The sequence below is a fragment of the Hippopotamus amphibius genome, chromosome 3 (genome assembly GCF_030028045.1).
Source record: "Hippopotamus amphibius kiboko isolate mHipAmp2 chromosome 3, mHipAmp2.hap2, whole genome shotgun sequence".
Lineage (NCBI taxonomy): Eukaryota > Metazoa > Chordata > Mammalia > Artiodactyla > Hippopotamidae > Hippopotamus > Hippopotamus amphibius.
Window position 1 is genome coordinate 155,940,958 of NC_080188.1, and position 24,263 is coordinate 155,965,220.

The 24,263-nt window shown below is 39.2% G+C and overlaps 1 protein-coding gene and 1 pseudogene across 1 annotated transcript in view; both read left to right on the forward strand.

Moving 5' to 3' along the window:
- Positions 1-21,534, forward strand: part of C4BPA (complement component 4 binding protein alpha) — a 50,924-nt gene extending 29,390 nt beyond the window's left edge. The window contains exons 7-12 of the mRNA XM_057729737.1: positions 9,023-9,205; positions 10,815-11,012; positions 12,104-12,289; positions 19,252-19,425; positions 20,416-20,591; positions 21,139-21,534. Of these exons, the coding sequence (XP_057585720.1) occupies positions 9,023-9,205; positions 10,815-11,012; positions 12,104-12,289; positions 19,252-19,425; positions 20,416-20,591; positions 21,139-21,366 (1,145 nt within the window). The 3' untranslated portion in view covers positions 21,367-21,534. The remainder of the gene's footprint in view (positions 1-9,022; positions 9,206-10,814; positions 11,013-12,103; positions 12,290-19,251; positions 19,426-20,415; positions 20,592-21,138) is intronic.
- LOC130850298 (nicotinamide/nicotinic acid mononucleotide adenylyltransferase 1-like) lies at positions 13,391-14,192 on the forward strand (annotated as a pseudogene).
- Positions 21,535-24,263: the final 2,729 nt, after the last annotated feature.

A 24,263-nucleotide genomic window follows, 5' to 3' on the forward strand; every position in this document is an offset into this window, starting at 1 on the left:
AGTCCCCCCCACCCTCCCCAGTCCTCTAAGGCATCTTCCATCCTCGACTTGGACTCCCGTTGTTATACCACAACTTCCCACTGGCTATCTATTGAAACAATTGGTACCATATATATGTCTGTGCTACTCTCTTGCTTCGTCTCAGCTTCCCCTTCACCCCCTGCCCCCCCAAACCTCGAGTTCTCCAGTCCATTCTCTGCATCTGCGTCCTTGTTCTTGTCACTGAGTTCATCAGTACCATTTTTAGATTCCGTATATGTGAGTTAGCATACAATATTTGTCTTTCTCTTTCTGACTTACTTCACTCTGTATGACAGACTCTAGGTCTATCCACCTCATTACATATGGCTCCATCTCATCCTTTTTTATAGCTGAGTAATATTCCATTATATATATATATGCCACATCTTCTTTATCCATTCATTTGTTGATGGGCATTTCGGTTGCTTCCTTCTGGAGAGCTTTTATCATAAATGGATGTTGAACTTTGTCAAAAGCATCTATTGAGATTATCATATGGCTTTTATCCTTCAATTTGTTGATATGATGTATCACATTGATTGATTTGTGTATATTGAAGAATCCTTGCATCCCAGGGATAAACCCCACTTGATCATGGTGTATGATTTTTTTAATGTGCTGTTGGATTCTGTTAGCTAGTATTTTGTTGAGGAGTTTAGCATCTATATTCATCAGTGATATTGGTCTGTAATTTTCTTTTTTTGTGACATCTTTGCCTGGTTTTGGTATCAGGGTGATGGTGGCCTCGTAGAGTGAGTTTGGGAGTGCTCCGCCTTCTGCAATATTTTGGAAGAGTTTGAGAAGGATAGGTGTTAACTCTTCTCAAAATGTTTGATAGAATTCGCCCGTGAACCCATCTGGTCCTGGGCTTTTGTGTGTTGGGAGATTTTTAATCACTGCCTCAATTTCCGTACTTGTGATTGGTCTGTTCATGGTTTCTATTTCTTCCTGGTTCAGTCTTGGAAGATTGTATTTTTCTAAGAATGTATCCATTTCTTCCAGGTTATCCAATTGATTGGCATATAGTTGCTTGTAGTAGTCTCTCATGATCTTTTGTATTTCTGAGGTGTCTGTTGTTACTTCTCCTTTTTCATTTCTAATTCTGTTGATTTGCATCTTCTCCCTTTTTTTCTTGATGAGTCTGGCTAATGGTTTATCAATTTTGTTCATCTTCTCAAAGAACCAGCTTTTAGTTTTATTTATTTTTCTTATGGTTTCTTTCCTTTCTTTTTCATTTATTTCTGCTCTGATCTTTATGATTTCTTTCCTTCTGCTCACTTTGGGGTTTCTTTGTTTTTCTCTCTCTAATTGTTTTAGGTGTAAGGTTAGGTTGTTTATTCGATATTTACCTTGTTTCTTAAGGTAGGACTGTATTGCTATAAACTTCCCTCTTAGAACTGCTTTTGCTGTGTCCCATAGGTTTTGGGTAGTTGTGTTTTCATTGTCATTTGTTTCTAGATATTTTTTGATTTCCTCTTTGATTTCTTTAGTGATTCCTTGGTTGTTTAAGAGTGAATTGTTTAGCCTCCATGTGTTTGTATTTTTTGCAGTTTTTTTCCTGTAATTGATATCTAGTCTCATGGCGTTGTGGTCTGAGAAGATGCTTGATATGATTTCAATTTTCTTGAATTTTCTGAGGTTTGATTTGTGACCCAAGATGTGATCTATCCTGGAAAATGTTCCGTGTGCACTTGAGAAGAAAGTGTAGTCTGTCGTTTTTGGATGGAATGTCCTATAAATATCAATTAAGTCGAGATGGTCTAATGTGTCATTTAAAGCTTGTGTTTCTTTATTTATTTTCTGTTTGGATGATCTGTCCATTGATGTAAGTGGGGTGTTCAAGTCTCCCACTATTATTGTGTTACTGTCGATGTCCCCTTTTATAGCTGTTAGCCTTTGCCTTATGTATTGAGGTGCTCCTATGTTGGGGGCATAGATATTTACCATTGTGATATGTTCTTCTTGAATGGATCCCTTTATCATTATGTAGTGTCCTTCCTTGTCTCTTGTAATAGTCTTTACTTTCAAGTCTAATGTGTCTGATATGAGTATTGCTACTCCAGCTTTCTTTTGGCTTCCGTTTGCATGGAATATCTTTTTCCATCCCTTTACTTTCAGTCTATATGTATCCCTTGGTCTGAAGTGGGTTTCTTGTAGGCAGCATATAGAAGGGTCTTGTTTTTGTATCCATTCAGCCAGTCTGTGTCTTTTGGCTGGAGCATTTAATCCATTTACATGGATTAACATTTTAGGTCATTATAGACATGTATGCTCCTATTAGCATTTTCTTATTTGTTTTGGGTTTGTTTTTGTAGGTGTTTTCCTTCTCTTGTGTTTCCTACTTAGAAAAGTTCCGTTAGCACTTGTTGTAAGGCTGGTTTGGTGGTGCTGAATTCTCTTAACTTTTGCTTGTCTGGAAAGCTTTTGATTTCTCCATCAAATCTCAATGAGATTCTTGCTGGGTAGAGTACTTTTGGCTGTAGATTTCTCTCTTTCAGAACTTTCAGTATATCCTGCCATTCCCTTCTGGCCTGCAGAGTTTCTGTAGAAAGGTCAGCTGTTATCCTTATGAGTTTTCCCTTATATGTTATTTGTTGCTTTTCTCTTGCTGCTTTTAATATTTTTTCTTTGTGTTTAATTGTCATTATTTTGATTAATATGTGCCTTGGTGTATTTCTCCTTGGGTTTATTCTGTATGGGACTCTCTGTGCTTCTTGGACTTGGTTAATTATTTCCTTTCCCATGTTGGGGAAGTTTTCCACTATAACCTCTTCAAATATTTTCTCAGATCCTTTTTTTTTTTCTTCTTCTTCTGGGATGCCTATAATTCGAATGTTGGTACGTTTAATGTTATCACTGAGGTCTCTGAGACTGTCTTCTATTCTTTTTATTCTTTTTTCTTTTTCCTGCTCTGTGGCATTTATTTCCCCCATTCTATCTTCCAACTCACTTATTTGTTTTTCTGCCTCAGTCATTCTGCTGATTATAGCATCTAGAGTATTTTTAATTTCAGTTATTTTGTTATCCATTGCTGTTTGTTTTCCTGAGTTCTTATGAACAGTTTCTTGTACTTTATTTTGTTATTGAGATTTTGTATTATTTTTACTATCATTACTCTGAATTCTTTTTCAGGCATTTTTCCTATTTCCTCCTCATTTATTTGGTCTTGTGGGTTTTTTTTCCTGCTCCTTTGCCTGCATGGTGTTTCTTTGTTTCCTCATGGTTGTCCAAACTTTTGGGATTGCTTGTCCTGGTGATAGAGGTGTTTATAGAAGACTGTCCAAGCCTCAGACTAATGTCCAAGTGTTGGGTTAAACAAATATTAAGTCTAGGAAACACATACATGTATAAGACACACTATTACTGAATCCATTAGGACATAAGGCTCTGGAAAGACGTGACAGAACCCCAGTATGCTATCAGATATTCAAAGAGAAACGCAACATAAATTGACAACTGAAACAGAGCAAATCAGAGACAAAAGCAAAAGCAAACAAACAAACAAACAACACCTTATACTTACAAACAGTAATCCAGGGAGATTTTGTAAGCTAGAATCAAATATAGAAAAGAGCTAGAGTACCACCAGACAGAATGGAGATTCTCAGAATGAAATTAGACAATTGTACTAAGAACTAAGATAAAGACAAAAACCTAATATTAAATACCAAGGCGGTGCATCATCTGGAGAATAGAGCAAGGAGTCTGAGCAGATCGATAGTTGCTTATAAGTATGTTAAGATAAAATAAACTAAAAATGGGTGGAAGAAAGGGGAACAGAAGAGTGTAGTGTGATTGGAAATATGCAAATAAAAAGAAAGAAATAGAAATGTATAAAAGATAGGGATGAAAGGAAAGTATGAGAGATATATTGTCCATACTACCAAAAACTTAGCTAGAAATAGAAGTATATAAAAGGCAAAAAAATAAAAATAGAATAAAAATAGCATTAAAAATTATAGTATAAACTTGTAGATCCCTTAGGACTAAGATCATAATTATTAAAGGAAAAAAAAATCAGAACTGATCCCAGAATGGACCCGTTCAATAGAATTGATACTAATATTTCTGTTTCCTTAGAGTCTTAGCTGTAAGTGTCTTTCTACTCGCCTTGGGCTTTTTCATATTATGCTGTGACCAGCAGAGCTTCCTTTATTGTTTGTTTGTAAGTGTCGGTGTGTGGCGAGGGAGAGGGTACAATAGTGGCTCCTTCCCCTGGGAGTGAGTGAGTAGTGGCACACTGTTGTTTCAGTCAGGCTTGGAGGTGCCTGTTGCAGAGGGACGCTGGTGGCTCCAGTGTAAACAGAAAGTCTCAGAGTTGGGCATCTCTCGGATTTTTTTTTTTTTCTCAGCAGCCTCCCTGCTGCTGGCATTCCAAGGAGTTTTAATCTAGCCCCGCCTGAGTGCCTGAGGGTACTTGTTATCCCTGAGAGCCTTAGGTGGCCCACAGGGCATCTCTCCACTGCCTGTTGCAGAGGTGCTGGAAGGGAGAGAGAGGCTATGCCCGCAGCTCCTCCCCCCTGCCCATGAGCCTGCAGCATCCAGCCACCATCATGGCTAGGCAGCTCTCAGGGGCGGGCACTCCTCGCCATGGACCTCTTCCCTCCTGTCCTCTTGGTCCGTCGCCTTACTGGAAACAATTTCTCTCACCCTGATCCAGCTCTCCGGTTCCCACGCTCCCGCTCCTGGACCCTCTGTTCAGCTGTGAATCGACTTCTCAGTCTGGGAATGCTGAGCTGCAGTGCGGACCCTCCGTGTTTCTCACTCCCTCCCATCTGCCATGGCTCTGCTGCTTCACCCTCTTTGAGCCGTCGTAGGTGCCTCCTTACCTGTTATGTTAGGATCCTTGCAGTCCTTTCTGGTGTCCGAGGTCATCTGCTGGTGCTCAGCTGATTCTCTGTGGGAATTTTTGTGTCCTTCGGTGCATTCCCAGTGCATCTGGTGGTGGGGGAGGGGGGAACACAGACACCGACGGCAGCCACACTGGGAAACATCCAGCCGTGCCGACACTCCAGGCGGCTCACAGTGATTTTTATTATTTCCTTCCTCTTACTAACTTCAGGGCTTTTTTTCTTCTTCTTCTAGTTCTTTTGGTTCCTTTAGGTGTAAAGTTTGATTGCTTATTTCAGATTTTTTTTTGTTTTTTGATGTAGGCCTGTAGTGCTATGAACTTCCTTCTTAGAGCTGCTTTTGCTGCAACCCATAGATTTTGGAAAGTTGTGTTTCCATTTTCACTTCTCTCAAGCTATTTTTTGATTTTCTTTTTGATTTCTTCATTGATTAGTTGTTTAGTATCATGTTGTTTAGTCTCCACATGTTTATATTTTTCCATTTTTCCTCTTATAATTGATTTCTAATTTCATATCATTGTGATTGGAAAAGACAATTCAATCTTCTTAAATATATAGATGCTTGTATTGTGGCCTAATATGTGATCCATCCAGAGAATGTTCCATGTGCACTTGAGAATGTGTATTCTGCAGTTTCTAGATAGAATGTTTTGTATGTATCTATTAAAACTATCTGATCTAATGTGTCATTTAAGGTCAACATTTCCTTATTAATGGTCTATCTTGATGGTCTATCTATTGATGCACATGGGATATTAAAGTCCCCTCCTATTATTGTGTTACTGTCAATTTCTCCCTTTGTGTTTGTGAACATTTGTTTAATATATTGTATTGAGGTGCTTCTATGCTGGGTGCATTGATATTTACGAGGGTGAGTCAAAAATTATCCGCACTCTGGCTGTAGAATTTGCAGAAGATTTAGTATAACCAGAGTGAGGATAATTTTTGACTCACCCACGTATAAATGTTATACTGTCTTCTTTGATTGACCCCTTTATTATTAAGTAATGCCCTTCTTTGTCTTTTGTTATAGTATTTGTTTTAAAGTCTATTTGGTCTGATATGAGTATTGCTATCTCAGCTTTCCTTTTGTTTTCATTAGTATGGACAATCTTTTTCCATCGCTTCACCTTCAGTCTGTGTATGTCTAGCTCTAAAGTCAGTCTCTTGTAGGCAGTGTATAAAAGAGTCTTGTTCTTTTTTTAATCCATTCAGCCACCTATGTCTTTTAGTTGGAGCATTTAGTCAGTTTACAATTTAAGTGATTATTGACACAAATGTACTTCTTTCTATTTTGTTAATTGTTTTCTTTTCTTTCTTTTTTATTTTTTTGTAGTTCTTTTTTGTTCCTTTCTTCTTCTCTTAGTCTTTTCCCTTGTGTTTTGATGATTTTCTCTAGTGTTATGTGCTTGGGTTCTTTTCTTTTTAATTTTTGCATATCTATTGTGGGTTTTTGCTTTATAGTTACCATGATTTTCATATATGTATAATAAACTTATATATGTCAGTTTATTTTAAACTGATAGTCACTTAGGTCCAAATCAATTCTAAAAGCACTACATTGTTACTGCCTCCCCATTCTACATTTTTCATATTAAAGTTTACAACTTTTTATTTTGTTTATCCCTTAAACTACTTATTATCTTTATAGTTGATTCTGCTACTTTTGTCTTTTATCTTTTATACTAGTTTTTTAAGTGGGAGATCCACTGCCTTTACTATATATTTGCCTTTACCAGTGAGATTTTTTTCTTTCATACATTTTCTTATTTCTAGTTATGGCCTTTTCTTTTCTGCTTACAGAATACCCTTTACCATTTTTTTTGTAAGGCTAGTTTAGTGGTGATGAATTCCTTTAGTTTTTACTTATCTGTAAAACTCTTTATCTCTCCTTCAATTCTGAACTATTCCATTTCTGGGTAGAGTATTCTTGGTTGTAAGCTTTTTTCCTTTCAGCACTTTAAATGTATCTTGCCACTCCCTTCTGGCCTACAGAATTTCTGCTGAAAAATTATCTGGTAGACTTATGAGGGGTTCTCTTGTATGTGACTAGTTGTTTTTCTCTTGCTGTCTTTAAAATTCTCTCTTTATTTGTAACTTTTGTCATTTTAATTATGATAATGTCTTGGTGTGGATCTCTTTTGATTTATCTTGCTTGGTGTTCTCTCTACTTCCTGGACCTAGATATTTATTTCTTTCCCCAGGTTACAGCAATTTTTAGCCATTATTTCTTCAAACAAGTTTTCTGTCCCTTTCTCTTCTTTATTCTCCATTAATGAAAATGTTAGTTTGCTTGATGTTGCTCTAGATGCATCTTAAACTAGCCTCATTAGTTTTTTTTTTTTTTTCTCTTTTGGTTGCTCTCACTGGTTGATTTTTACTCTTCTTTCATATCACTTAGCCATTCTTCTGTACCACCTAATCTGCTACTGATTCTTTCTAGTGCATTTTATTTTATTTATTGTATTACTCAGCTCTAATTGGTTCTTTTTTGTATTTTCTAACTCTGTGTTAAAGTTGTCTCTGTGTTCCTTCATTCTTCTCCTGAGTTCTGTGAGCATCTTTATGACCATTATTTTTTACGCTTTGTCAGGTAAATTACTTATCTCCATTTCAGTAGGGTTTTTAAAAATAGGGTTTTATCTTATTCTTTCATTGGGAACATATTCCTCTGTCTCTTCATTTTGCTTGATTTTCCATGTTTGTGTCTATGAATTAGGCAAAACAGAATGAGCATGGGCTGAGGGATGCTGGTCCACACTGCATTGGGGCTGCCTTTGTGGTATTGTTGGAGCTGGAGTGGGTGCATGCGGGAGGGGGTCTCAGGGTGCTCTGCACAAGAACCACCCTGGTGGGATGGCTGGAGCTGGAATGGGTATGGGCTTGGGGTGAGGTGTCCCAAGGGCAAAGTAAAAGTTGATTCTCATTTATATTGAGTTTGCTGCATGTCCAGGAAACTCTCTAAGGCAGCTATAGTTTAGGTGCTAGTTTAGCAACCATCTTAGTAATCCAGGTTGCTTTGATCTTATGATATCAAAATGTGCTTTCACAACCTCTTTAGTAGAGGAAGAGAGAAAATCAAATTGTCCCCTGGTTTTAAGAGTTTTTTCCTGAAAGTGACCACATATCACTTTGTATTGCAGCCTTTTGTCCCAAACTAGTAATGTGTAGATCCTATTCACCCTAAGGGTACTGAGGAATGTCATCTTTTGTCTGTGCAGGAAGCAGAACTGGAAATAATGGTTAGCACTTGTCATGTCAACCACATATGCCTACAGAGCAAGCAAAACCTACTAAACACCAGAAGTTCAACAGGGCAAAGCAAACAGTAATTGAGCAAGAAGAAATATTGTGGTATAGCTAGTTTGCTAATCTAAGGCATCTTCCTTTGCTACTAAGCACCCACACAGTATCACTTACTATTCTGACTTTGCACAGGACACAAATCAGGGAATAAGTGACCATGATACTGCAAACAGTTTAAAATGCCTGAAGAACTCTCAGGAATTTCAGAATGAAGGTAAAAGGCAGACATTGAAAGGCTTTAACCAAGGGAGTAAGTGTGCTGCATTTTAGAACAATAACTCTGGCTGCAGAATGGACAATAACTCGAAGTAGGACAAAACATAACCCATAGGTGCTGGTTGGAGCTATCTTGCCAGGTAATGAAGCTGCTTCAACTGTTGCCATGGCATTGGGCCTGGAGAGAAACTGAGGAATCCTAGAGAAATTAAAGTGGCAGGACTGACTGGACTTGATCACTGACTGCTGTGGGGTAGGAGGCGGGGCAGTTTGCTCTTTGCTTGTGATGGTACAGATCTCTGATGCCCTGACTACCTCTGTATCATGAGCATCACATTGTTACCACTGGCCACTGACCCACCATCAAAATCATCCAGGAGAGCAGGTCAATATAGGGAGAAGTTTTGAGGACTTCAAGATTTTTTTTTCCTGGATTATATATGGCTAGTTTTTCCTGGGAAAGTGAAGAAGTTAGAGTTATCCAAAATCATCTCACAATAGACCCTATATGATGAAATCTCATTTTACTGAGGTTTTAAAAAGTTGAAATTAAAAAAAAAGTACATATATATATATAGCTATATATATAGATATAAATAACCTATTTACCTTTTGTTTTGAGTTTTTAGAAATCACTTGTCCTCAGCCAGTGGTTAAAAATGGGAATATAATCTCTGGATTTGGATCCATCTATAGTTATAAACATTCTATCATATTTGGCTGCAGTAAAGGTTATCTTCTCAAAGGCAGCACTTTAATCCGTTGTGAAGCTGATAACAGCTGGCATCCTCCTCCTCCCACTTGTGAACTCAGTAAGTATGGACCATGAAGGAGTTTCAATGTTTGGCATATAAAGACATCCAGAAATATTGATGGCGGCATACTTATATACCTAAGCCCATTTGAATCACAATAAAAAAATAAATTTAGAACAACCCCTCTATTTTTTTCTTGTTGGAAAAAAGAATGATTATAGTACACTGTGCAAGGTCATGTAACATCACAAAAGGCTGCCACACGCAGTTGTGAAGGTTCTGCACACTCCAATGCTAAAAAGAGATGTTAGCTTTGTAGACATTGTGGATTAGTATATTTATTTCAACAATTTTCTTGCAGTTGATAGAAAATTGCTCTGTTCTAACAAAAATCATTATATTATGATGATTGCTTTAAAAGATATATGGTAAAGTGTCCTGAGGGGAAAATGCCTTTTTCTAACTTGCACAAAAGTATTGTATGGACTAACGATGATTCTGACACTCTGAAATTATAAACTCATGTGGATCATTAAAAATTATCATTTTTAAAATTAATTCTTATTGGAGTACAGTTGCTTTACAATGTTGTGTTAGTTTCTACTGTACAGCAAAATGAATCAGCCATATACATATATCTCCCCCTTTTGGACTTCCTTCCCATTCAGGTCACCACAGTGCATTAAGTAGAGTTCCCTGTGAAAAGTTATCTTAACAGTAGCAATGACAACTTGGTGCTAGTCTAAATACATAACAAGAATTTATTCAATGAATGCTGTGCAGAATTGTGGGCACTATTATTATCCTCATTATAAGGATGAGAAATCCATTCAGAGGTTATTTGAAATGTCCAGAATAAGCAAATCCATTGAGAAAGAAAATATTTTAGTGGTTTCCAGGGCCTGGGAGGAGTACAGAGTTTCTTTCTGGGTTGATAAAAATATCCTAAAATTGGATAGTGGTGATGGTTGCACAACTCTGTGGATATACTAAAAACCACTGGATAGTGTATTTTAAGTGGGTGAATTTTATGTTATGTGACTTGTATCTCAATAAAATTGTTAAAAAGGACCCTTAAACTTGAGAATAAAAACACAATAAACATCCAACTTCACAGATGTTTCTATTATATTACCATACTGTGAACCAGCAGCATCAGCAAAGAGTGAAGAGGACAAGATACAAGGTTTAGGCTCAAAAGTCACTTGGTGCTTGGTTTGTTCTTGCTAAACCCTTAAATGATAGTTTCTGGTGCCATTTGAATAAGGTGAATGACTCCTGTTTATTTTCTCCTATCAGCCAGGAAACAAGAGAGTTAGATTTATTCATCTGCAACATTTCTCCAGTCATATCTAACCAGCAAGCCCAATGCTTCAATTCAGATACTAAACTTTCTGAAGTAAAATGAAGAAGAAGAATTCATATTTTGAATAGTTGGCACAACACACAGAAACCACTTGTTAGTGCCTTTAGTAAGAACCTCTCTGGTGCCTTGCACATTGAGTGCATGTTCATGTGTGTTTTCTGGTGTGGCTGATTCATCAGCCATGGCAGGCTGGTTCCTGGTTGAATGAACACATGACCCCATTTGATAGGACAGGCTCATTGATCACCACTGCATCCCTAGTAACAGTGTCCTTTTCCCTTGTTCTTCCTTTATGAGCAGATGGTTGTCCTGGCTTACCAAACATCCCCCATGCCAACTGGGAAAAATATGGTTATTGGAAGCCAACAGGAGAAGTGTATGATATTGGGACTGTATTGAGGTACCGCTGCCTTTCAGGCTATAAACCCAAGGCACATGGGCCCACGACTGTGTCTTGTCAGAGAAATTTGGAGTGGACCCCATATACACAATGTGAAGGTGAGTTTCTTTTTAAAAAATCTTTGTGTATATTAAACATCCAGCATGTGCTAGGATTTTTCATCTTAAATGAATATATTTTTACTCAAGATAAATTTAGGATTGTATTCATTGAACACAATAGTGAACCATTATTGCCAGAAGGGACCATAAAGCTTGTGGAGTTTGAGGAGCTGAGAAATTATAATCTTCTCTTGGTTCAGAATCAAATGAGACACAAACACAGAAGTCAAACTTCATGCAGATTAAGCATGAGCTTCATTACCGGTAAAAGTAGAATGGAGAATACAGCTCAGCCATCGCCCAAGTCTGACCTCCATCACAGTGCTTTCCTCCCCAATGTAGACTTTGGGGTGTTTGGCGGAAGGAAAGTCTGTGAAACAGTCATGGACTCAACCAGCTGCAAGGTGACTTGTGTCTCATGTCTCTTGAGCCATGAAACTGTGGGCTGAAAGACCTGCCTCTAGAAGACAGATTCTGACCCAGTGTTTTTGCCTCAATAGGATAGAAAGGAGACTTTCTCTAGTCTCACTTGGAAGTAAGTGAGGGGCTGAGAGACATATGGATGCAATTTTGTGGGCCTCAGTGGAATTGACCACATGCGTTTTCTACACATCTATCAGAATCTTGCCATTTTGGAGATGAAGACACTGAGGCCCAGAATACAGGGAAGTTTATTCTGTAGATTGGAATTTGAAAAATATGTGAAATGCACAAATAATGAAAAATGGTAATCCACTTACTGAAAGATTATTCATTTCACATTAGGACTTAAAGTTTAACTGCAGTCGTTCAGACTCATTTTGGGGAAATAGAATGAAAGAATTTGACAATATCACCAAATTAAAATATATTTAGTAAAAATTATTGCCATCACTTAATAACAAAGTATTGGAAACAACTGAATTGGAAAACAAATGAGTTGGCATACTTTAGCAAATCAGGGCCAGGGAGAGCAGACTCAAGGTGTGTCTGCTTTCTTAATCTCCCTTCAGTGGTGAGATCTTCTGAAGGTAGAAATCAGACTTTTAGTCATAGGAGCTTCCTCATGGTGATTTTACTAGCCATTATCCTTCTTTTATGTTTTTTAGAGGTTTGTTGTCCAATACCAGAGCTGAAACATGGCAGAATCACTCAACACAGAAGAATCATGAGCAGTAACTGTACTTATTTCTTTGAAGATGTGGTTTCATATATATGTCATGAGAAATATACATCTCAGGCTACATGCACAACAGATGGCTGGTGGAGTCCCCGAACACCAGAATGTAGCCCAGGTAAGACCCTATGGAAACATGTTATTTTAGAAGTTTTTTCATATCAAAATGATGGAGATTATTATTTTTTAATTAAACTATTAGTTGATTTACAATCTAAGTTTCAGGCTTATAACATAGTGATTTGCAATGTTTAAAGGTTACATTTCACTCCTAAATATTGGCTATGTTCCCTGTGTTGTACTATATATCCTTGTAGCTTATTTATTTTATACCTAGTATTTGTACTTCTTAATCCCCTACCCCTATCTTGCCTCTTCCTGCTTCCTTCTCCCCACTGGTAACCACTAGTTTGTTCTCTATATCTGTGAATCTGTTTCTGTTTTGTTATATTCATTTGTTTTATTTTTTAGATTTCACATATAAGTGAAAAGATAGAGTATTTGTTTTTCTCTGTTTGACTTATTTCAGTAAGCATACTACTCTCCAGGTCCATCCAGGCTGCTGCAAATGGCAAAACTTCATTCTTTTTTAAGCCTGAGTAATATATATATATAGATAGATGGATAGATAGATAGATATAGATATCCATCTTCTTTTTCCATTCCTCTCTTGATTGACACTTAGGTTGCTTCCATTTGTTGGCTATTGTAAATAATGCTGCTATGAACATTCAAAATGATGAAGATTATTAAGGGAAGGTTTCAGATTAGATAAAAGAGACTTGGGCTGGTTGGCAGTGAGGACATGGTAAGCCCTCACCTGGAGCCCCTGAGAAACTGGTCTCTAGGGGAATCATCCCAGAACCCTTTTTTTGTGTCAAGCATAAGGCATTCCAAGATGGTAGAGTCTGTGAGGGTCAAATACAGCAGTCCCTGAGGCTAGGTCATATTCAAGTGTGGAGCAAAGAGTTTTCATTCTTTCAGTCTCTCTGTGGAATGAAAAAACCTCAGTAAATTTCCCTCTAGCCTTGGGAACAGAGTTACAATTTGGATGTGAAACCACCGTTCTAGCCCAACTTAGAGAAAACTGTTGACGCACAAGTTGGAATGGTTCCAATAGCCTACCTTACAAAACATTTCAGGTTTATAGAATTTCCTTTGTAGAAACAAGGGAGGTGTCCAAGTTTTCCTTTTAGATTAACATCTTCAAATTCTTAGCATGGAAAATTCAGAGAAGACAGAAGTGGTTCTCCTTGCTTGTGGTTTTTTAATCCTGTCATCAACATGTACCTCGAGTTGTTTGAGCTGGCCAAGGACTGCATGAATGGAACAGGAAAATTAGAATTACCAAAGGCATAATTTCTCCTATTGGTGATACATATAAGAAGAAAAGACTCATCTTTGCCCATCACTGAGTTATGGCAGAACTTGCCACTAAGAATTCAAAATGGGTGGAAGTTGATACACGGAATAGTCTTCCGAAGGATTGCATAGACTGCTAAGGTGCCAAGACACTATCAAGGGACCCTGGAGGCTAGTAGCTGTGATCAATGATAGGACTTACCTGTGCTGGAAAGGCCTGGATGGAAGAGGAAGTGGACTAAACAAAGACAAGAGTTTAGTAAATTAAAAGAAAAAAATCTTTAGAACCAAAGCCAAACACTTTGCCAAAGGTAAAGTTGCTATGTGGGGCAGATTTGTTGGAGTCCTTTGGTGTTCCCAATCTGTGGAAGAGTGAGGATATCCCTCAAACTGTGGGAGACTCCAGGCTGATATATATTACTTGGGCTGGAGAAGATGCTCAGGAATTCACCTATGAAACCCACGTGCTGTGGAAGCATGAGAACAGCAAGATCCGGCCAGCCCTTCACTACTTGGTACTAGAGCATTTGCTATTTGGTGCCAGATCTTGTCCAAGAACATACTGAAAAGCATAATTATGTAGCTCTGGGAGTGAAGGGAGGAATGTTGGGGTTATCCTGGTTCATTTGCATAAAAACACTGAAGAAGGTAACTCATAAGAAATTCTACAGTGTGATATCTTGGACCTCCCTTTTAGGAATTTGAAACAATCACATTAGTAACTAGGGAAAGGAATTGTGATCCTTCTTTCATAAACAAAAGCTTAAAAGGTTGGTAAGAAACAGTGGTAAATTAAAATCAATCAAACAAGCTACAAAAGTAAGACAAAAAGGACATCTTGGCTTTACTACATAAAAGAAGCAAAGTGTGAAAAGCAAGAGTTCATTTGAAATCCTATCTATAGTCATGAAGGGAACTAACTTTTTATGCATGCCTATTTCTGGGCAGTCTTCATCCAGGGTGGCTAAAGAAGTAATTCTTAAAGTAGTGATCTGGTAAAATGCACCACTGATTAGTCACCTCTTCTCCAGCTATGCAAAATACAGGATGTGAATATGCCTGGCAGAAACTTTATGCCAATAATTTGTTCTCTCCAGCATATACCTCAGGACCAATTAAGCTCTGCCAAGACATGCTGGAGACACACTGGAGCATCACCTTTGGATGCAGAGAGAGGGTTCCAAGTCCCCGAAGGCTTAGAAAGGTGCACAGGTGTTTCTAATGCCCTCCAGAGGGAGAGAGCCTCTGCCTTAGTCTGTATAACAATATACATTCTCTTAGCATCCCCTTGTGGGTCATGTTCTATCCCTGGCCATCTGTCATCTTTTTATCTTCAGGAATAACTTCAGAGATGACATGATGCTACCTGGAGTAGAGAGAACCACTGAGAATGAGAGATCTCATACAAGAATTTTGTGAAGTATGAGTGTTCTTAGCCTTTACTGATAGCTTAATAATCATTAAAAATGCCACACTGGGTCAGTCCAGCAGTTCCTTCAGCTCAGATTTTTAGGCACTGATGAATGGATTGTGGAAGAACTTGGTGATCTCAATCTAAAACTCTTGAGTTTCTGTAAAGCCCTGCTGTTTCTATTTCAGCAAACTGAATCTGCCATTTGTGAATTTAAGCAGAAAAAGGGTCTGTTTTCTCATACTTTTTCTCTTCTTGTTCTTTTGTATGGACTTTCACAAAGTAGAGTTCTCAAATAATAATTAAAGTCTCAGTTTCATGTTAAAAAACTTTTTATATGGTTTGCTACTGATTAAAATTTTGTGGAAATTTTATCAATTGGTAAAGTAAAAAGACCAGAAATGCCTCTTATAGACAGTTTTATGGTTGATGAAAATCATTCTGTGATAGAAATAGGACTATGGTTAAATTTCTAATGAGAATGGAATAATTTCCCTTTTTGGAATTTGTATTTCATATCTACACCACTCTAGATGAAGGATTTATAATTCTGCATGATGCCGAAAGCTCAGCCTGTGTGTACTGGTGCCAAATCAAATCTTGGAGATAGAGTTTTGGGTGAAGTAGAAAAGAACAGCTTTATTGCTTCCCTCCCCTCCCCTTCCCTTCCCTTCTGTTCCTTTCCCTTCCTGGATAAGCGCCTGTTAGAATCTGCCCTTTGGAACTCAGGGAAGCTCACGGAGGTTGGAGGTCTGTTCCCTACAAGAAACGGGGGGACAGAAAGATTTTGTGCCCAGGAGCCCCACAGGGTCCTGCTCACTTTCATTCAGAAGAAAATAATACTTATAACTGTGCAATCGTATCATCAGATCTGAATCCACAGTTTAAAAAAGGAAAATGTTACATAAAGCTGGTGCAAATTTTATGCTCCTGACATTCTCGTTAAAGCCAAGGCCTAAGTTCTTAGAGACAGGGAGGGGTGCAAAGCCCAGCACCCAGTAGGTTGCAGTCTCTATCTGCTAAATGAATGAAAGGGTAGAAAATCAGATCTTAGAGATGGGTGTCATTCTCCCCCTTCTTAGCTTTTTGGAGTTTAAGAGTTGAAGCAGTACTAAAGAAGAAAAATCTAGAAGCAGACAAAATTATCAAATTTAAGTTTGATTTCTTCTCTTGGGAATCTACGCAGTTCATCTGAAATGTGTGTGAACTGCAGAAAGGCTCCAATGCTGGAAATTTCTCTTATCCCTCCTTTTTACCTAGAAGTGCCCATACCCTGCTCAGCTGTGAGTATATTGATCTCAGAACCCACTGGTTGAAGCACGCAGGCACCCTTCCAGGAAACCTGGTAATAGTGAAGTGACCCTCTTATTGTGCTGTTTATTGATTAACAACTTGAACATAGAACAAACTGGTTGGCTTTTGTCCAGGTGTCAAGGATGCTGCTAATACCACAGCATAATAGGGTTTTGGGTATCCTCAAGGACAGACTTCCTCCTTGGATAATGGAAATTAGAACAATGAACTTCACAGCGCAATAAATATTAGTAACTGCTGTGACTTCCATTGAGAAAAAGGAAATATGCCATTGTTTACTCCCTACATGCCTTTTTCATAATTTGCTTTTATAATGTATATTTAGAATTTAGGAAATGTGTAAAGCTGGTGTTTTGTTTGATGCTGACGTTTTTTATGTTGTACTTTTTTACCCCTAACATTGTTTGTCTAATGTGAATGCAGTAAATGACCTTGCAGTGAAAGTCCTTTACTGCAGCATCATTCAGTTGGAAAAATGAAACAAAACAAACAAACAAAAAAACCACATGAGATAAAAATTTTGTGTACCCTGAATGATTTTTAGAGTGGATACGTTTGTTAAAAACTACTGCCCCTCAGTCCAACTTTCTCTCTTTCCCCCATTGTTTGTTCCCATTCTTTAGACCTTCCTGGCTTCCTTCTCTTTTCTGAATCAATGAAGATAGGCCACATCTAATAGCTAAGCTAGGCTTCAATTACTACCCTTAGTTTCTTGGTATGTATTCTTTATTCTTCCCTTCCTTCTGGTCCATGTGCCTTCACCTGCAGTATAAACCATGCCCAAATCTAGTGAACCTACCTTTCTGAGCTTACTTCTTTTCTTCCTTCTCTACTTTCCATACTCTGGAACATCATCATGCCATCTATTTCTTGCTTATTCAGTAGAATTAACGTGATGCCATCAATGTTCTGTATCAACGTGATACATTCTGTGGTTGTCCACACAGTCATGATATTTTCAGACTCTATTGTGACAGGTACAGGGGAGTTAACATTGCCAAGGACTGAAAATGCAGATATTTGATCTTGACTCTCCCACGTGTGTGCAAACTATTTGTGACCCTCTCTTCTGATAAGGGTGGAAAAGAAAGCCTCTGTTGAATCAGTGGCCTTACTTACTGGAAGACATGAAGACATATTAATCTGCTGTTGCAAAGATACCGCATCTGGTAGAGTAGATGCAATAGGGGTTAAAATGTTATTGGGTTTTCAGTAGTTAACTGTAATTCTCCAGAATCCTAAATTCTTGTAGTAGACACACTGGTGAAGTACATGGGGATATGATGACAACTCCTGCATCTTTAGTTCTTTAAGAGTGGCATAAATTTCTCCATTTCCCTCAGTACATGATATTTAAAAAAATCTTACCTTCTTTGGCTCCAAGGGGGAGATTGTAGGTAGTATCAATGGCTTCTACTTGGCCTTCTTGGATAGGACAGCTCTTACTTCATAGGCCAAGGACCAAAATGGGGTTTGTGCCAATGACCAATTTGGCCTATCCTCTTTATACTTTAAAAGGAAATGGAAATGGCCACCAAGTGGCTTAATAAGGGGGCCATGATGGTGTCAGGTATCCATGTCAGCTCAAGCTCTGTGTCCAATAATCCTTGGATTATTGTGCACCTCTCACCTGTGCACAGTTACCTATGTAAATACACATAGGTCCTCTTGGGAGACTGGGGCACTCTTCACTGTGCATATTTCCCAAGGGGCTGTAGTATCTTCACCCCTGGAAACTGTCTTTTTCTTCAGTCAGTGATCTCCAGACCAGACAAATGGCACAAGTCCAGAAGCTGAGCAAGGGACTGTAACTTTTCATTGGACCAAATGCCATCAGCCTCCTGATCATCCATCCTTAATTTCTTTAGATGGTACAAAGTGAGCAGTATCTGGTTGGCTGCTCATCTATCTTTACCCTTATGAATGCCATGGTCTATTAAGCGTCTTCCTAGCTCTCAGGCACCTCTGGTTGTCTCTCTAACCTGCTACTCATGATGATAACATTTACTTAACTTCTAAAGCATATGAGCACCTCTCAGAATGTGATTGCTAAAGTGAAGCTTGTTCTTTAATGGTCTTCCCATCATCAGCTCTGGCCTTTGATATGGTGCTTTTCTAGTTAGGATATTCCTTCTGACCTTGGTAAATGTATCCTCCAGGCTTTCCCAGGAAACATAATCATTTGGTGTGGTCTCCAGCATGTGTTTGTACATCCACTCCAGCATGCTCACTTTTCTGAGTCACTTAATCTCTCCTTCTACCATGTGCCATGGCAACTCCAGCACTTGGATCTCATTGTTTTCTATGCCTCAAGGAGGCATCTTAGGATAGTACTTGTAGATGCTATAGTGCATCAGTTTAATATTTTACCTGACATTCCTTAGCTCCTGTTTTATTTAAATTTCTCATGCACTGTTTGTGGGTCCTGGCAGTGTTCACTCTCAGAGAGGTACTCAGCACCGTATCATGTCTATTATTCCAACATGCAAGCCATCATTTTTATTCTTTCTATGAGCTCTTTCCGAAACTGTTTTAGAAGACGGTAAGTGTATTGTTGGGGGGATGGATGGACAGGTTTGATTAGGAGCAATGAGTCAGAGATTGTGGATTTGTTTTCCATCTCTACAGTTTCTCCCAGGTGCACATCTCTGCATTTAGCCTCAAATCAGTGGAGTGCACCACTAGTACAATGCGACTTTGGGCCTAATCCAGCCTTCATGCCAAAATGGCTCCTAAATAGTGTCAAGTTTAGTGAACTGTCAATAAAGTGAAGCAAATTTTAGGCGCTTGTCATTCTGTTGGAGCCTTTCTATGGTTCCCCAGCCTCAAGGCTGCAGAAGGACAGCACAGGTCCGGATTTGGCTAAGTGAGCAGATGGGGAGAGAAGATAGAAGGACAGAAGGAGGCCTCCTATGAACGACACAGATTCTGGGAAGTGTTATTATATGCATTTGACACGCTGACCCTCTTTCACTTTTATGTTTCACCTCAAGATTGCGATTCTCCTCCTGCTGTTGCCCATGGACATCATACACTAGATTCTTCAATCTTTGCATTTAAACCTAGTAGTGCTACATATGGATGTGATGAAGGGTACACCCTGGTTGGAAAGAACAAACTCTCCTGCACTTCTGCAGGCTGGTCACCTGCAGCCCCTCAATGTAAAGGTAACTCCAGCTCCCTCTTCATCTTCGGGGTGGGGAACTGTTACGAAAGGCTTGAGAGTACAGTTTCTTCCCTGCCAGAGACAGCAAAAATACATTTGATTCGAAATAATTTTTTTAAATAATTACTATATTCTTACGGTACCCAAAGCCAAAAGTACAGAGGGCACAACTGCAACATTAATCTCCCCTACCTCTTTCTCCCAGGGGCAAAATTCAGCCTGTGAGGCAGTCCCTATTCTTAGTTCCTTGTGTATTTCCAGAAATAGTCTACAGGAGGTACATTTTATCTGACCATAGTTGTGGCCCATAGCGAAATTTTCATAGAAAGTTGGTCTAGCATGAATGTAGACTCCCATGGGATAATTCCAAGCATTGTGATGAAATCACAGGTACTTCCATCAGAGCCAGTGCAGGGTACCACCAGCTCAGGATGTAGGCATGTTGTGGGGGATTCCTAGTTTCCCAGCTGTTGTGGGGACAAGAGGGGTCAAGATCGGGTCTGATTGTTACATGCACACAGGTTTAATGTCACTTTGTCATCAACAACTGCAGGGATTCTTTGCCACCATTGTCTCCATTGCACACAGGAGGATAATAGGCAAGAGGGAAAATTTTGTATCTGGTGTCTGGGGATCAAGATACGAGAGATATTGATTTGATAGCTGGGAATTTGGGGTCACATGCTCCTTTTATATTCTGTCATGCTATTTAAAATTATGTCCTTGTGCGAGTTACTTAACCTTTCTGTATCTCACTTTCTCTTAGATGAAATAGTGAGACTTAAATTAAGATAATCACATGAAGTCCTAGCCCAAAGTCTAATATGTAGCCAAAGCTCAATACGTATGTTAATGAATATTATTTATATTCTCCAGATGAAAGAAAAGGTAAAACAATTAGAAGCACTTAAATATAGTTCATTCTTAGTACTGTAGTCTCATATCTTTTTCTTAGATCTACAGATTGCTTAAAATTATGTTCCCACTGCAGCTTTGTGTCTGAAACCAGACATAGAACATGGAAGATTATCTGTGGATAAGGATAGATATGTTGAACTTGAAAAGGTCACCGTCCAGTGTGACTCTGGCTATGGTTTGGTTGGTTCCCAAAGTATCACTTGCTCAGAGGACAGAACCTGGTACCCGGAGGTGCCCAAGTGTGAGTGGGTAAGTGGCAGAATTCAAGGAAGTTTCCAATCTATCAAACACTAAAAAGGGTGTCTCCCCCAAAGCACTGTCCTGCCAGTAAAGGTGACATCTGACTTTTCAAGATTCATTCACTCAAAAGAACTCTCATTTTTACCTTGAAGCCCTCTGATCAGGCAGGAGTGGCAAGTTTTCCTGCTCTCACTTGAGAACAGGGAAAACTGAGCCCCTTTGGAGTGGAGGGTCTCATAGACCTGGGAGTACCGACTCCTAAGTTTACTTTTCTAGGGGATATGATATACTGTTGTCCCATTTCTGGATAGTCAACAGAAATAGTCTCTGTTCCCACAGAGACTTTCTGGGAGGCTGTCTCAGAGCAGAGTTATATTCCTCTAAGGAGGATGATGGTGGGACCCAAGGTGTTTTCTAGTTGTCCTACTCATCCACCAGTCCTGGGTAGGTCTTGTCCTGAATCTGTAGTCCTGCCTTTGTCAGCATGAACTATGCCCCCTAACAACTGGGAGAGAAGTTTTTCAAGCACACTACTCACCCCGTATTTCCCCTTTAGGTGTATCCTGAAGGCTGTGAGCAAGTGGTCAAAGGCAAGAAACTCATGCAGTGTCTCCAAAGCCCAGAGGAGGTGAAATTGGCCCTGGAGGTGTACAAACTGTACCTGGAGATTCAACAACTGGAGCTTCAGATAGATAAGGCAAAGAATGCCACTGAGTATTCTCCCCATGAGAGGGAGGAAAATGTGTCTTGCTGCCCTTCATCCAATACGGATCACCTCAGTTAATCACCTTTATCATCTCATTTACAGCGTCATTTGTGGTAATAATTATCTAGAAAGATTAATTTGTTCATAATTAGTACTTGGAGATTGTATAATTATTGATCATTTTCTGACATATTTTACTTTTCTGGACACAGAGTACAAATCTTATCAATTAAAAATTTTACATATCCAACAGTATTTTGTCTTCGTGGTCATTAAGATAGTGTGAAATGAGGTCTATGAACAAACCCATACATAAAGGTGACACATTTATGTTACTGTAGAGACCTGGACACATGGACTTGGGTTCACACCACTACCTTTCCCTGGATTGCCTTTACCCCACAGTTCCACATATAGAAGTTACTCAGGTGTTCAGTATTTAGATTAACCATCAACACAACCCCAAAGCCTTGTCCATTGTCCCCAGTTTGAAGCCGTTGTGCCCTTTTCTAAGCCACCATGCCCTTGGCCTCTGCCTCACTAATGCTCCCCCTTGGTTTTTGCCTTGCAAGAAAGGGATTCATGTCTGTGTCTGATCTGATTCCATCCTCCGGAACAAACTCTGAAAGCCTGATGAATGGAAGCCCACCAGGCAGCCACCTTTGTACTCCCAAGTCCTTGATCTGATTTGGTTCTCATTTTCCTTAACAGAAAGTAAAATGGCTCAAGCAACTATCCCCTACATGAAGAGAAACCCCATATTAATCACATTTGTGTCCTGGAGTGTTCCGGGGGTTTTACTCTTTGCATTCACCACTTCCTCCAACTCGTGCATCCTCTGAAATCTCTCTCTCATTCATATATTGGCTCCCTTGGTTGTTCCATCTCTTTTGTACACAGAAGTCTCTGGAGGAACAGTGGCCTCTTTAATTTACTTCCCCCAAACATCCTCCAATGAGACAATGGTGTGTAGAAGGTTTTTCATTAAACCTTAGATAGGTTTGAATTGCTATAGTAGCCTACTTAATACAGAGAGTATCTATCCATGGTCTTAAAAGCCATTTGTCTGGTCCTTTTACTCAGAATTTCTTTTGGTTGATATTTATTTTGGGTTTCTCCTGAGACAAGTGGGGAAATACTTTCCTTGGGAGGTGCCCTAGAAAACACTTTGACTGAGTGAGGTAGTAAGATAGGGAAGGGAGGACAGCCTCAGGAGGTCATTGCTGTGGCAGGCAGAAGCTCGATCATGCTGACTGCCTTCTGGGAGCATGTGGAACACAATTCTGAGTTGTCTTTCCAAGGAGGACGACCCAGGGTATTTATTCACCAGTTCTCTTCTCTTATTGGTAAAGACTTGCTCTAACAGCACTGACACCCAATCACATCCAATCCATACTGCGGGCCAGTGTGGCAGGCAATGAGACATCAAGGCAGAGAGACACGGGTAGCCAGTGGAACTGTGGGGCTGCTTGTGGTCACCTCCAGAGCACGGATGTGGGCAGAGAACAGATGACGTCTTCTCCAGTTGCTTTTTCTCTGTTGATATGTTGTTCCAGTCTGTCCTTTTTTCCCTACTCAAATCTCTCATTTGCCTTTATTAGACAACTGCAGTGGTTGATTTTGTTGTCCTTAACACAATTTCCTTCATTTTTTTCAGAGTGAGCCATTTAGTTCTTCATACTCTGTTGGGCTCTTTTCCAATCCTGGTATTTCTTGTGATGTGAATTCTCACAAATCAAATATTTGCCCACACTGCCTACAAAACAATTAAAATTCACCAATCTGCTGTAACAATTATTGATTCCTTCTTTTTTGATTTGGGATATGAGGATGTAGTATGAGCCTCAGGGATTCTTCAGACCCTCTGTGAATAGGATTGCATCATCATCTGCTCTCATTGTTCAAATGCCTTGTGTATTATGACTATCTTCACATTCACCATCAAAAATATGACCTAATGGAATCTAAAAATGGTACTGATGAACTCAGTGACAAGACAAGAACAAGGACACAGATGCAGAGGATGGACTGGAGAACTCGAGGTTTGGGGGGGCGGGGGGTGAAGGGGAAGCTGAGACAAAGTGAGAGAGTAGCATAGACATATATACACTACCAACTGTAAAATAGCCAGTGGGAAGTTGCTGTATAACAAAGGGAGTTCAACTAGAGGATGGATGATGCCTTAGAGGACTGGGACAGGGAGGGTGGGGGGGAATCGAGAGAGGGAGGGAATATTGGGATATGTGTATAAAAACAGATGATTGAACTTGGTGTACCCCCCCCCCCCCCCAAATAATAAATAAATAAATAAATAAAATGAAAAAAAAAATGACCTAAGAAAGTGGAATATCCTGTTAGGAATGTGCTTGAGCTGAGAAGGCCTACGAAAGCTTTATTAGAAGAATTTTTAAGAAAGAAACTTGTTCAATTTGGTGCTCATTGAGGGTTTGAGTGAGAGGAAGAAAAGGGGCCTGGATATTTTATACCAAAAATTTAAATTAAAGTTTAGAACACATAGAAAAATAATTGCCATTTCCTTATGAGGAGGAGGTAGGGCAGATGCATCATTTCAAAGAAAAACTGAATTGCCAGCATAGTCTCATGTTAGCAGGAGCTGTATAATTGTAAGCAAAGGAAACCCAAACGGACCTCCATTCTGTTTATGTCTGTGTCTTCCTGAGATGGTTTTCTCTCCTTCCAGCATCAGCAAAGACTGGAGGAGAGGACACTACCCATTTCCTTGGGGTTAGATGTGGATGAATATCTGGCAACTGTTTTTTCACTCACTGACTTTCACTACTTCTCACTCATCTTCTCCCACAAGCACAAGTGATTATATGCTCCCATCTCCCTCCTTTGCCAACAAATCTCACTCAGAAAAGCCTTCATTCATTAAGTACTGTAAGAATTTGAAAACCATGCCTTTCCTTATTTATTTTATTTTGTTATGTGCTGGTTGAATTAATTTCCTATTT